The sequence below is a fragment of the Sebastes umbrosus genome, chromosome 8, assembly GCF_015220745.1.
Source record: "Sebastes umbrosus isolate fSebUmb1 chromosome 8, fSebUmb1.pri, whole genome shotgun sequence".
Lineage (NCBI taxonomy): Eukaryota > Metazoa > Chordata > Actinopteri > Perciformes > Sebastidae > Sebastes > Sebastes umbrosus.
In genome coordinates this window covers 34,798,014-34,811,808 of record NC_051276.1, presented here as the reverse complement: position 1 = coordinate 34,811,808, position 13,795 = coordinate 34,798,014, and the positions used below count along the sequence as shown (strand labels likewise).

Genomic DNA, 13,795 nt, shown 5'->3' with positions numbered 1-13,795 from the left:
TGTTGTTTTGATGACGTCATTTCCTGTCAGCTGATGGGATCACACGTGGTTTGAACATGGAGGAGACAGACAGGATTGTTTGTCTGTCAACACGTGTGATCCTCGCACTCTCAGGTGAACTGAGGTGCAGACAGTCATCGATGCAAATGGACATCTAGTGTCCTCCTTCAGCAGCAGATGTCTGCCCTGAGGTTAGTAAAGTGTCTGTCTAAGTTAAAGTTAGTTACAGAGTTAAAACATGAAGGTAAAACGACCTGGAGCTAGTTTGGCATAAAAATGTGGTGTAAAACTAAAATATTCATAACAAATTTAATATAATATAAAAAGCTTTTAGTCGACAGAAAGTCATAGTATAGCAAGTCATAAAAAAGTCGTAGTATAGTATGTCTCAAAAGTTAAAAAAAAAATAAAAAAGTAATATAGTATATCGAAAAAATGCCATAATGTCTCAAGAAAAGCCTTAATTTAGTAGCCTATGTCATAAAAAGTATAGTATAGTATAGCTTTTCATAAAAAAATTCAAAGTATAGTATGTCTTAAAAGAGTAATAAAAGAAAAGTCATAGTATAGTATGTCATAAAAAATCAAAAAAAGTCATAGTATAGTATGTCATAAAAAAGTAAAAAAAAGAAAGGTCATTGTATAGTATGTATTAAAATAATTTAAAAAAGTTATAGTATAGTATGTCATAAAAAGTCATCGTATGTCGAAAAAAGTGATGAAAAAAGTCAGTATATTATGTCAAAAGATTAAAAAGTCATAGTATAGTATGCCATAAAAAATGTAATAAAAAAAGTAATATTGTGTTTTACACGTTCGACCAGGTTCCATGTGTTCGACCAGGTTCCATGTGTTCGACCAGGTTCCATGTGGGTTGGTGGGTCGAGCGAGGACATGTTGAATCCCACTGATATCCACGATGACGGAGTTGATAGCTGAAATCTTCCTGGCCCGTACGGCTGCCATGTCGATGGAACTGGACTGCCGGTCGGCAGAGAGCCTGTGGATATCTTCCATGAGGTTAGTAACTTAGTAACTTCTCTGTTGGAGCGTGTGAACAGCAGACAGTTCTCACAGGGTATAACAGCAGTGATGTTATCTGTAGAAAATGTAAATCAATCAAGTTAACTTTCAAAATGTATGTGCATGGTTTACCCATGTTCGGCGGGATAACCAGGCACTTTCCTAGTTTTTGTCACAGTATAGTATGTTGAATTTTTTTGCAAAAAAACTCATAGTATAGTATTTCAACTTTTTTTGCGAAAAAAAGTCATAGTATAGTATGACGACATTTTTTGAGAAAAAAGTCATCGTATAGTATGTCGAAAAATTTGATGAAAAAAGTCATTGCATATTATGTCGTCATTTTTTGCGAAAAAATAGTCATAGTATAGTATATCGAAATATTTTCATGAAAAAAAAGTCATTGTATAGTTTGTTGAAAAATTTCATAAAAATAGTTATAGTATAGTATGTCTTATTTATTTGCGGAAAAAAGTCATAGTATAGTATGTCGAAAAATTTGCGAAAAAAAGTCATCGTATAGTATGTCGAAAAATTTGATGAAAAAAGTCATAGTATAGTATGTCGAAAAATTTGCGAAAAAAAGTCATCGTATAGTATGTCGAAAAATTTGATGAAAAAAGTCATAGTATAGTATGTCGAAAAATTTGCAAAAAAAAGTCATCGTATAGTATTGAAAAATTTGATGAAAAAATCATAGTATATTATGTCGTCATTTTTTGCGAAAAAATAGTCATTGTATAATTTGTTGAAAAAAGTCATGGTATAGTATGTCGAAATATTTTCATGAAAAAAAAGTCATTGTATAGTTTGTTGAAAAATTTCATAAAAAAGTCATAGTATAGTATGTCTTATTTTTTTGCGGAAAAAAGTCATAGTATATTATGTCGAAAAATTTGCGAAAAAAAGTCATCGTATAGTATGTTGAAAAATTTGATGAAAAAAGTCATAGTATAGTATGTCGAAAAATTTGCAAAAAAAAGTCATCGTATAGTATGTTGAAAAATTTGATGAAAAAATTCATAGTATATTATGTCGAAAAATTTGCGAAAAAAAGTCATAGTATAGTATGATGAAAAATGTCATGAAAAAAAAGTCATCGTATATTATGTCTTATTTTTTTGCGGAAAAAAGTCATAGTATATTATGTTGAAAAATGTCATGAAGAAGAGTCACAGTGTAGTATGTCGACATTTGTTTTTCGAAAAAAGTCATAGTATAGTACTTTGAAAGTTTTGGCGAAAAAAAGTCATCGTATAGTATGTTGAAAAATTTGATGAAAAAAGTCATAGTATAGTATGTCGAAAAATTTGCGAAAAAAAGTCATCGTACAGTATGTTGAAAAATTTGATGAAAAAAGTCATAGTATATTATGTCGAAAAATTTGCGAAAAAAAGTCATCGTATAGTATGTTGAAAAATTTGATGAAAAAATTCATAGTATATTATGTCGAAAAATTTGCGAAAAAAAGTCATCGTATAGTATGTTGAAAAATTTGATGAAAAAATTCATAGTATATTATGTCGAAAAATTTGCGAAAAAAAGTCATTGTATAGTATGTTGAAAAATTTGATGAAAAAATTCATAGTATATTATGTCGAAAAATTTGCGAAAAAAAGTCATCGTATAGTATGTTGAAAAATTTGATGAAAAAAGTCATAGTATAGTATGTCGAAAAATTTGCGAAAAAAAGTCATCGTATAGTATGTCGAAAAATTTGATGAAAAAAGCCATAGTATACTGTCGAATTCTTTGCCGAAAAAAAAGTCATAGTATAGTATGTCCAAAGATTTCACGAAAAAAACGTCATTATGTAGTTTGTTGAAAAATTTCATAAAATAAGTCATCGCATAGTATGTCGAAAAATTTCATGAAAAAATTGTCATAGTATAGTTTGTTGAAATATTTCATTAAAAAAAGTCATAGTATAGTACTTCGAAAGTTTTGGCGAAAAAAGTCATAAAGTATGTCTAAAAATTTCATGAAAAAATGTCATTGTATAGTTTGTTGAAAAATTTCATAAAGAAAGTCATAGTATAGCATGTCGACATTTTTTGCGAAAAATTCATAGTATAGTATGTCGAAAGTTTTGGCGAAAAAAAATCATAGTATAGTATGACGAAAAATGTCATGAAAAAAAAGTCATCGTATATTATGTCTTATTTTTTTGCGGAAAAAAGTCATAGTATATTATGTCGAAAAATGTCATGAAGAAGAGTCACAGTGTAGTATGTCGACATTTGTTTTTCGAAAAAAGTCATAGTATAGTACTTCGAAAGTTTTGGCGAAAAAAAGTCATCGTATAGTATGTTGAAAAATTTGATGAAAAAAGTCAGTATATTATGTCGAAAAATTTGCGAAAAAAAGTCATCGTATAGTATGTTGAAAAATTTGATGAAAAAATTCATAGTATATTATGTCGAAAAATTTGCGAAAAAAAGTCATCGTATAGTATGTTGAAAAATTTGATGAAAAAATTCATAGTATATTATGTCGAAAAATTTGCGAAAAAAAGTCATCGTATAGTATGTCGAAAAATTTGATGAAAAAAGCCATAGTATACTGTCGAATTCTTTGCCGAAAAAAAATCATAGTATAGTATGATGAAAAATGTCATGAAAAAAAAGTCATCGTATATTATGTCTTATTTTTTTGCGGAAAAAAGTCATAGTATATTATGTCGAAAAATGTCATGAAGAAGAGTCACAGTGTAGTATGTCGACATTTGTTTTTCGAAAAAAGTCATAGTATAGTACTTTGAAAGTTTTGGCGAAAAAAAGTCATCGTATAGTATGTTGAAAAATTTGATGAAAAAATTCATAGTATATTATGTCGAAAAATTTGCGAAAAAAAGTCATCGTATAGTATGTCGAAAAATTTGCGAAAAAAAGTCATCGTATAGTATGTCGAAAAATTTGATGAAAAAAGCCATAGTATACTGTCGAATTCTTTGCCGAAAAAAAAGTCATAGTATAGTATGTCCAAAGATTTCACGAAAAAAACGTCATTATGTAGTTTGTTGAAAAATTTCATAAAATAAGTCATCGCATAGTATGTCGAAAAATTTCATGAAAAAATTGTCATAGTATAGTTTGTTGAAATATTTCATTAAAAAAAGTCATAGTATAGTACTTCGAAAGTTTTGGCGAAAAAAGTCATAAAGTATGTCTAAAATTTTCATGAAAAAAAAGTCATTGTATAGTTTGTTGAAACATTTCATAAAAGTCATAGTAAAAAATGGCTTTTTTTCCGCCAAAACTATTTTTTCTAATACATTTTTCGACCTACCATACTATGCATTTTTTTCATGAAATTGTTCAACATACTATACTGACTTTTTTTCCACAAAATAATTTCGACATACTATACTATCACTTTCTTCTACATACTAATACTATGTCATTTTTTGCCATAATATACTATGACTTTATAAACACTTTTCAACATATCATACTATGACTTTTAGATGACCTTCGCAATTCATCACTTTTTCGAACTTTACTTTGTAAAGTGACAGACAAATTTGATGAATGATTTACAAATTCAGCTTTTGTGTTTTCATTTAAATAAGTTAAAAATCAGCTGTTTGTTAGAAATTAACTGAAAATACTAAACTAATTAAGGTAAACAGGTAAACACACCAAAAGATGAAAAATGTCTTTAAAGTACCTTTATTTGTTCTAACGGTGTAAACATCTCTCCAGAGGCTATCTGCTCTTTAATTAAGCAGAAATATATTAAAAATCTTCATTAGAAAATAACAAATGGCACATTTACAAAGCTGATTATATCCAAAAATAATTTATTGCAGACAGTAAAACGGACGGTAAAATATAAATAAATGTGTCAGCGTCTGCAGGTCAGAGGAGCGTTTGTTTCTGAGGCTGCAGCGCCGCCTGCTGTCAGATCAAAACCTCATCAGAACAGACTGTACATTAACTCATCATTCTCCTATAACTTAACAAGTTCAATAATGCTACGATTTCAACGCTCTGATGCTCAAACAATCATATTTAAAGGAACAGTCTGCAATATTCTAGATGTAGCGTACACTCAAACTGATATTGTTCTTTTAGGTGAGTCTTTCTTACGTTCCATGTCGCTGCTGATGTCCCCGTCCACATCGGTGCTTTGCTGCCGAGCCATCTGCTGTAAGTAATACACCGACTGTCCCTTTAAGTACTTGTTGTGTTTTGGATTTAAGGCAACGTTAAAAGTGACCTTTTTGTCTCAGGTGTGACCCCCACCACCCCGTCAGAGATTCCCTCTGTCCCTCATGGCGTCCTGTATCTGTCTGTTGAGCTCGGCGATGATCCGGTCTTCGTGGGTGTAGACGCCGGTCCTCAGCAGAGTGTCTCTCTCCTCCAGCAGGCGGCTCAGGTGATCGTCGGCGCTCTCGTTCAGGTTGTGAGCGGGGGCGGGGCCACTCAGGGAGGAGGCGGGGCCTAACCGCTCGTCCTGCTGCTTTAATCTGTCAAACAAAATATAAAAAACCCTTTACTTACTGGTACAGTACATACATGTTCTACTACACTGATTCCACTTGATTAATGACTGTTCACATCACACTATATATATATTAACTTGTCTACCACAGCTTTTTATTTTATATATATTTTATTCCTATATTTTAGCAGCTGCACTCTTATGTTTTATATTCTAATAAGTAATAAAAAATGCACATATGTATGAGCTTTGTTGGAGAGAGCGACTGCTTCACTGTCATACTTTTCATGACAATAAAGAACTTTAAACCTCACTGACATGTCTCCAGATCACCTAAATGATTACGCATCTAACTATAAAGCAAAGAATCTGTCCGTCTGTGTGTTATTCACATATCAGGAGAAACGCTCATCTGATAGACTGCCCACTCGGTAGGTGTCCTACTGGGGACCCATGGACATGAAGTGTCTATAGACTGTCCAATCTGGCACAATTTGGACACGTTCAATATTAAACTTTGAATAAACAGGCACGCAGCGCTCTGTGCAGCAGCGGGGGAAGGGCCGTTCACTTTACAACCAAACTGTTCTTCACTTCCCCGTCAACACGAGCAGACTCAGCGGATAGCCAGCTGGAAGCAGAATCCAACCAGAGTGTATTTCACCGATGTGACCGTGAGTAAGACGCGACCTGGGTGTGTTTTTTCCCTCGTGAGTGAAAGCCGTTTCACACCAAGCACAGATTTTTGTCTGAAAAATTCACACGGAAATTTATAAAACCTGATTTTGTGGATTCGTATGAATGCTTGCACATTAAATAAAAATAAATAAATCCCTGTGGAACATCCGTGCGGGGAAAAAAAAATTTGGATGGACTTCGACTAGGGCTGGGCGATAGGGAGAAAATCAAATACCTCGACAATATTTTTGGGTTGACTATTGGTGCTTCCACAAAATATTTACACAATGAGATTTTTGATTAATAATCATCAGTAATGTGGATATAAAGTGGGTAAAGGCAAATACTGAAACAGTCTGGGAAAGTTCAGAAAATGACATCAATTTACCGTAATACAGCTTTTAAAACCAGGAAAAGACTTATGCCATATTACGATAACACAATATCAAAAATCTAAGACAATATCTAGTCTCGTATCACAACATCAATAAAAATCGATATATTGCCCAGCCTTAACCTGACTTCAGCAGATTTCCGCTTACGGAAATGTATGTTTGGCCAATTAAATCCTTTGTTCCAACTGATTGCCATCATTCTGTGTAATAATCAGCCATGTGCTTCTGTTTGTTGAACGGGGAGACTGTATTCTCTGGGCCTTGGAAATATGGGCATTTTTTTTTCGGGGTAACGGACTGTCAACAAACAAGCTTTGGTGTTTAGGATTAACAATGAATGGGCTGCCTCTTCTCTACCTAATAATGTACAACAAACACTACAACCTCAACAACCAAATCATAAAGAACAATATATAATTAAATGATGTAGTTGATATACACTTGCTAATGCTGCTCACGGAACGGGACTAGCCACTACAGTTAACAATTAGTGTTGGCGTCACATTTTGGGACAATATCTGTCATTGTTTTGTGTTAATTGATTTACAATAATAAATATATACATACATTTGCATAAAGCAGCATATTTGTCCACTCCCATGTTAAGAGGATTAAATACTTGACTAATCTCCCTTTAAGGTACATTTTGAACAGATAAAAAATGCATGATTAACTTGCGATTAACTATGGGCCCTTAAAGTCGGGGCCCCCAGGCAGTTGCCTCCTCGGCCCAACGGTAAAGTCTGCCCCTGGTGTGTATTTTACCGTGAACCAGAGTGTATTTCACCGGTGTTTCTGACCGTGGGTGCTTGTGACTTGGATGTGTGTGGGACTACAGTATGCCAAGATAGGATGTCGCTCAGGACCGAAGGAAGCGCCGTGTTGAGTGTGAAGTTGTTTGGATGAGCGGTTCCACAAGCAGCAACACCAACTCAATTACATTGATGTTTATATGGCGTCAAATCATAACAGAAGTTATCTCGAGACGCTTTTCATATAAAGTAGGTCTAGACGGTACTCTAGAACACGGGACGAGCATTCAGCCATGATCATTCCCATGATGAACTGACCTGTTGAGTTCGTTCCTGATGTCGTCAAGCTCCTGTCTGTCCTGGTGGACCGCCTCCTTCTGTTCCGTTGCTAGGTAACGCAGCCTCATGGCCTCCAGCTCCGCCTGCTGCTTCTTCAGACGCGTCATGGCGTTCTCCTGCTCCCGCTGCAAACACACACAAAAATAAAAAGATGTGAATACTCAACTTTCATTCCATGTAAAACAGCTGCACAGATTAGTATTGGTTTGTTTCTAATGATCAAGACTCCTCACAGTTCAAGACCATCAAACTGACTGTTTACATGCACACTAATATTCCACTATGATTCTGAATTAGGCCTCATACTGAATGGAGCCTTTTCAGATTAAGACGTGTGATATGCTGATATTATTCAGGTTTTAGGAGCATTCTTTGCCGACAGTTTTCAGAGATGCATGCCCAAAAGAAAATCCCACATGTCTGGTCAGAAGGAGAAACACAGCTACGTTTAAACATTATGAAAGATTTGGAGATCAGCAGGTTTTTGGATACGCCCGAATATCACAACGGCAACCTTTTCAAGAAGGTGGTTGAAGTAATGAAAGAGGGAGGCTGTGTTAACCGGAGTATGCACGGCTGCATGTAAACAGGAATATTAGTGGAATATTAATTAGTCATGTAAACAGCTTAGTAGGAATTCTGTCTTTTTCTGAATAAGGACAGAAAGCTGAATATTGTGCGCATGTAAACGTGGTCACTGATTTCAAACATCTTTCACAACGTGAGTGTTGACGTCCTGCTCCGGTCTACAGCTCAGATCTGAACTGAGAACATTTCATAATAACCCTCTGACCCCGGTGCTGAAACGTGTGCGTTTCAGATGCCAGGGAAGTGTTTTTCTTAATCACACAGTTTGGTGATAAATTTGTCTGGTTTCACATTTTCATAAAAACCTCCCTGTGAGAAAAAATGCTGGAAGAATTCACACAAACACGCGGTGAGAAACAGAAAGAAAGACAACTTCATAAAAACGTCGAAAAAAAGTCGTATTTCTCTCAGCTGCTGCTCCGGCCTCCAGAAAATGACCCGTAATACCAATCTGGGCTGCGTCTGCTGGCGCACAGCTGACGTTAATAAATCAAGGAAACAGTCTGAGGAGGGAAAACAGAAAACACTAATATGGTGTCAGAGATTTGATTGTAAATCAAAAGCGATTTAACGTTTACATCCAACAACCTGCTGAGAAACGGGCTCAAATGTTTGCATGCATCATGCTTAAATATCTTCTCATGGACCGGTGTTCAGCCGCTCTGCTAACAAGGGCAGAGGAAACATGGAGAACACGGAGAACAGCAGCCTGGAGGTGATTTGAGAAGCTGGAATCTGTCTGTGTGTTTTGGTGATACAGAGCAGAACGACCAGCCGGCTGATTCTGGATGGGAAAACTAACATTTCACATTACTGCCCGACCACTTTTCACACGCCTGATCACCTCACCTCGTAACAGGAAAAAAAAACACACACAATCTCTCATGAACACATCATTCACACACACACACACACACACACACACACACACACACACACACACACACACACACACACACACACACACACACACACATACACACACACGCGGGCGGTGGCGGTGTGTTGACTCAGGCTCAGCTCTCTGTGGACCATTAGCAGTCTGTATTACGGGCCGCTTTAAGGCTAATTACTAGAAAAACAAACATGCTAAACATTTTCTCTAGTGCCCGCTGCCAAGGACAATCTGAGGCCGAGTCCTGAAACAATTAGAGGACGAGGTGATACCGAGGCCTCGGCGGGGGGGAGAGGAGGAGGAGGAGGAGGAGGAAGGGGGTGAAGGAGAAAAGCTACTAAAACTCCGGACGGTGAAGCAGATACTTTACAGTTATTACGTCATGAATCTCCAGCAGCTACAGCGGAGGACGAGCTCCGTACAGAATCTACTACACAGAATCTACTACACAGTCTCACCGCACCAAATGTAATCTATTTGGTTCAAGTTCATAGACATGAATTTACCTTTTTTTTTTTTAATTTGTGACGCTCAGCACGACTTTCAACAACGTACTTTTAGTGTATTTTCCTACGAATGTCCAGCAAGACGTGACACACCTGTTAATTTCCACTCCAGTCTTTTCAAAATAAAACTACTCAGATTTAGGAAATGATCAACTTGGTTAGGTTTAGGCAACAAAATACTTAGTTAGGTTTAAGAATAGATTGACTTGGTTAGGTTTAGGCAACAAAACTACTTAGTTAGGTTTAAGAAAAGATAGACTTTGTTAGGTTTAGGCAACAAAACTACTCTGGTTTAGGAAAAGATTGACTTGGTTAGGTTTAGGCAACAAAACTACTCAGGTTTAGGAAATGATTGACTTGGTTAGGTTTAGGCAACAAACTACTTAGTTAGGTTTAAGAAAAGATTGACTTGGTTAGGTTTAGGCAACAAAACTACTCACGTTAGGTTTCAGAAGGATCGCAATTAGGGTTAAAACAACTCCAGAAATGCTGTAACTTAAGTACAGAAGTTATGTGACAAATAAACCAACTTCGACTTGTGGTTTCACACGGGACTTGAACACCGGTCTCCTGGTGAAAGTCTGGTGTTTTTCGAGTAGTCAAAACAGTAGTTTTGGGATGCTAATGTTTAGCCGGTAGATAGTTACGTAAACAAACGCTATAACGTGGGCTTCAGAATAAAGTAGTGCTTTGGGCGTTTCTTTTCATAGCGACCCGGTCTTTGAACGGTCTGAATGAGACAGCAGAGGAGGAGAGACGGGTGATCAGAGAGAGGAGAGGACGGGAGATGAGGAGACAGTCAGCTATAGCTGGACTCAGCTGTGCGTGTTGGAGGACTCTTTCAGTGCCACCAGCCAGCGCTGCTGCAGTAACGTTACTGATCTCCGTTTCAGCTGCAGTTTATGAAATGGACTGTTTTGTCCGTGGTTTTAACATTGTAAAACTATTGCTGTTGTTTATACTGTTAGCACTGTTTGCTGCGAGCCGCCGCCATGTTGAGAGCCGGGCAGAGTCAATAGGAATGCTCCCAGTCAGCACCTTTAAGTTGACATGAACGTGGGTCATGATGAAGACGGAGCTGAAGAACATTACAATAAACCCACCATTATTTATGTGCTTGCTTAATTATCTTTTAAAAAGCAGAAAAAAATAAATGAAGAAGACGAACGCCAGAAACACGATATGTGTGTCACGCAGCTTGAGGCGGCGGCAGAAGAAGAAGAAGGCGTCTAGTTAAAACAGGCCAACTGATGTTAAAGTGTAGACAAGCTGTGAGGCTCAGAGGGACGGAGAGCTCAGAGAGGACGTCCTGGAGAGCCGGATCGAGGTTTCAGACAGTCGGGTGGGGGGGGAGAATGATTTTTGGGATGGATGACCAGAGAATGACTTCTCCTCCCCCAGACTCTCTCCCTCCGTCTCCCCTCCATTACTCGCCTCCACTTTCAGAGGTCAACAGTCCCGAGCAGCTGGGGGAGGACGTCTCACACAAACACATGTGGACACACTTTTCTCAGCTCAGATGTAGTTTTCTGAGCAGCTCTCTCCACCTGTGGGAGTTCAGGGGGAGTTTTTCACCACTGCTGCTGCTGCTGCTGTATGAGAGTTTTGTTTTTGGTGGGGGGGGATGTGATGGATAAAACACGAAGGGGGGACGACTGGGACGCATTAGAGACAAATGAGTTTTTGCAAAAACAGCTGAAATCACAGAAAAATATGGATGAATATGAAATGTCTGTTTAGTGTAAAGAGCTGACGGACTGAAGCTGAGGTGGCTCCACACTTGAGGGGGTTCAGAGGGAGTTTTCCTGCTCTGATGTTCAGGACTCAAGTCAATACTAATATCACTTAAAAGGAAGGGAAAAGGACGTAAAAGCTGCTGTTACCCGGGACTGATTTAATGACAATGAATGAATATTTCTTTTGTGAAAACAGTGAAAAATGTAAATAGAAATGTTGCAGAGCCTAAAAGAACGCCTTAAATTGTCTCATGTCATCCGACCAACAGTCCAAAACCCAAAGCTCAGATTACAATCATATCAAAGAAAGAAAAGCAGCAAATCCTCACATTTAAGACTTGACTCAACCAGGAGTTCCCAACCTTTTTGCACTGCTGACTATTTTTATAAACACAATAAAAAGTCAGTCGGCAGGTTGTTAATATTCCCCGCCTCTAATCAGTTCAAAACAGTTCCTAATCGGCCAATCAGCACGAGGACAGAGTTCCGAAATGCTGTTTTGACTTATTGTCAGACATAAAATAATGACATGAAACACACACACACAATTTTTTTTTTTTTTTTACAAGATAACAGTTGTGTATAATAAACTGTACTTTAAGTGCTGAGAGAAAATAAAACGTCCTTTCTGTGAATGTCTTATATAGAAATAAATAAAGGACCTATGACTGCAGCTGTGCAGCGTATTGAGTCGATCCTATCGCTGTTTTCCGATGTATTGTTGGCATTTTTGCCGACTCTACGGCACAATGAGCGTTCCAGCTGGCCTGTGTTGATAGAGGGTGTAATCAGGTCATAATCTAGAGTCACGATAGACTGATTAAACAGCAACTCTGGGACAAGTTGCTCTCGGGTAACATCACAGACAGTTGTTACCTTTCTCGTTACGTTTTGAAAAGTCACCGACAAACAAGAATTTAATTCAACTTTTTTTTAGTACTTCTATAGCCCAACTAAAACATTTTGTGAAACCTAAATTAAATGTAATTAACTCAGCAGCTAACAACACATCATTTAGCCGGCACAAAATGAACACAACACATAAACATCGGTGAATGTCATCTTATTTGCTGATGGCAGTCAACAAGATGAAAATCAGCCGATACCGATGTTCGACCTATAAATCTGTGCATCCCTAGAAATCGTCAAATATTTTGTTTTGATATTCATATTAACCCTCAAACGGGAGAAAGAAAAGAAGCAAATCCTCACAAATACGAAGCTGGAACAACAGACGGTTTGGAACTTTGCTTGAAAAATCATAATAATGCCAGTTATGTTTCTGTCGACCAACTAATTGATTAATTGACTGATGGTTTCAGCTCTATACAACGCCACAAAACTACTAATGAATCCATCAACAGGATCAACAGATTGAAGAGAAAAATAAACCGTTGGCACCACATCAGTAGTCTACTTAATGCTCTAACTAACCCAGAAGATGACATCTGCCCCACACAGGGTTAAATAACTGTGCAGCAGCATTATATCTGTGAATGTTTGAAGGGTTCAGATCAGTGTTTTCAGGCTGCTCTGTCGGGTTGTTAGAGCGATAAGTCCGAGATAAGAGACACAGGAGCAGAGTTTAAGAATGCAGTCTGTTAATGTGAGATAGAAGCTGGTCGGCTCCAAACCACACTTTAATATGAAGATTAAAACCACAGATCTTTTTTTTCAGAATTTTTTTTCAGACTTTTTTGCAGATCTTTTTTTACAGACTTTTTTTTCTGACATTTTTCAGATCTTTTTTTTCAGACTTTTTTTCCAGACAATTTTCAGATTTTTTTCAGATTTTTTTTCCCGGACATTTTTCAGACTTTTTTTTCGGACATTTTACAGACATTTTTCAGATTTTTTTTCCAGACATTTTTCAGATTTTTTTTTTCAGACTTTTTTTTCGGACATTTTTCAGATTTTTTTTTCGGACATTTTTCAGATATTTTTTTTCAGATCTTTTTTTTCGGACATTTTTCAGATATTTTTTTTCAGACTTTTTTTTCGGACATTTTTCAGATCTTTTTTTTCGGACATTTTTCTTCAGACTTTTTTCAGATTTTTTTTTCCGGACATTTTTCAGAATTTTTTTTCAGACTTTTTTTTCGGACATTTTACAGACATTTTTCAGATTTTTTTTCCGGACATTTTTCAGATTTCTTTTTTCAGACTTTTTTTTCGGACATTTTTCAGATTTTTTTTTCAGACTTTTTTTTCGGACATTTTTCAGATCTTTTTTCAGATTTTTTTTTTTCCGGACATTTTTCAGATTTTTTTTTCAGACTTTTTTTCCGGACATTTTTCAGATTTTTTTTTTTATGACATTTTTTCAGACTTTTTTTTCGGCCATTTTTCAGATTTTTTTTTCGGACAATTTTCAGATTTTTTTTTTCAGACATTTTTCAGATCTTTTTTTTCGGACATTTTTCAGATCTTTTTTTTC

General features: G+C 36.4%; 2 protein-coding genes and 1 long non-coding RNA gene across 3 annotated transcripts in view; 1 reads left to right on the top strand and 2 right to left on the bottom strand.

The window, feature by feature from the left end:
- LOC119492980 (actin, non-muscle 6.2-like) overlaps window positions 1–13,795 on the bottom strand; it is an 840,607-nt gene that overhangs the window by 662,894 nt on the left and 163,918 nt on the right. The gene's annotated exons all lie outside the window — the stretch shown is intronic.
- LOC119493003 lies at window positions 23–5,786 on the top strand. Its single transcript, XR_005207881.1, has 4 exons — window positions 23–191; window positions 825–1,020; window positions 5,100–5,174; window positions 5,258–5,786. It is a non-coding gene; the product is annotated as an uncharacterized LOC119493003 (long non-coding RNA).
- Window positions 4,679–13,795, bottom strand: part of LOC119492944 (centrosomal protein of 120 kDa) — a 29,035-nt gene continuing 19,918 nt past the window's right edge. The window contains exons 19-20 of the mRNA XM_037777856.1: window positions 7,613–7,758; window positions 4,679–5,494 (exon numbers count right to left, since the gene is read on the bottom strand). Of these exons, the coding sequence (XP_037633784.1) occupies window positions 5,278–5,494; window positions 7,613–7,758 (363 nt within the window). The 3' untranslated portion in view covers window positions 4,679–5,277. The remainder of the gene's footprint in view (window positions 5,495–7,612; window positions 7,759–13,795) is intronic.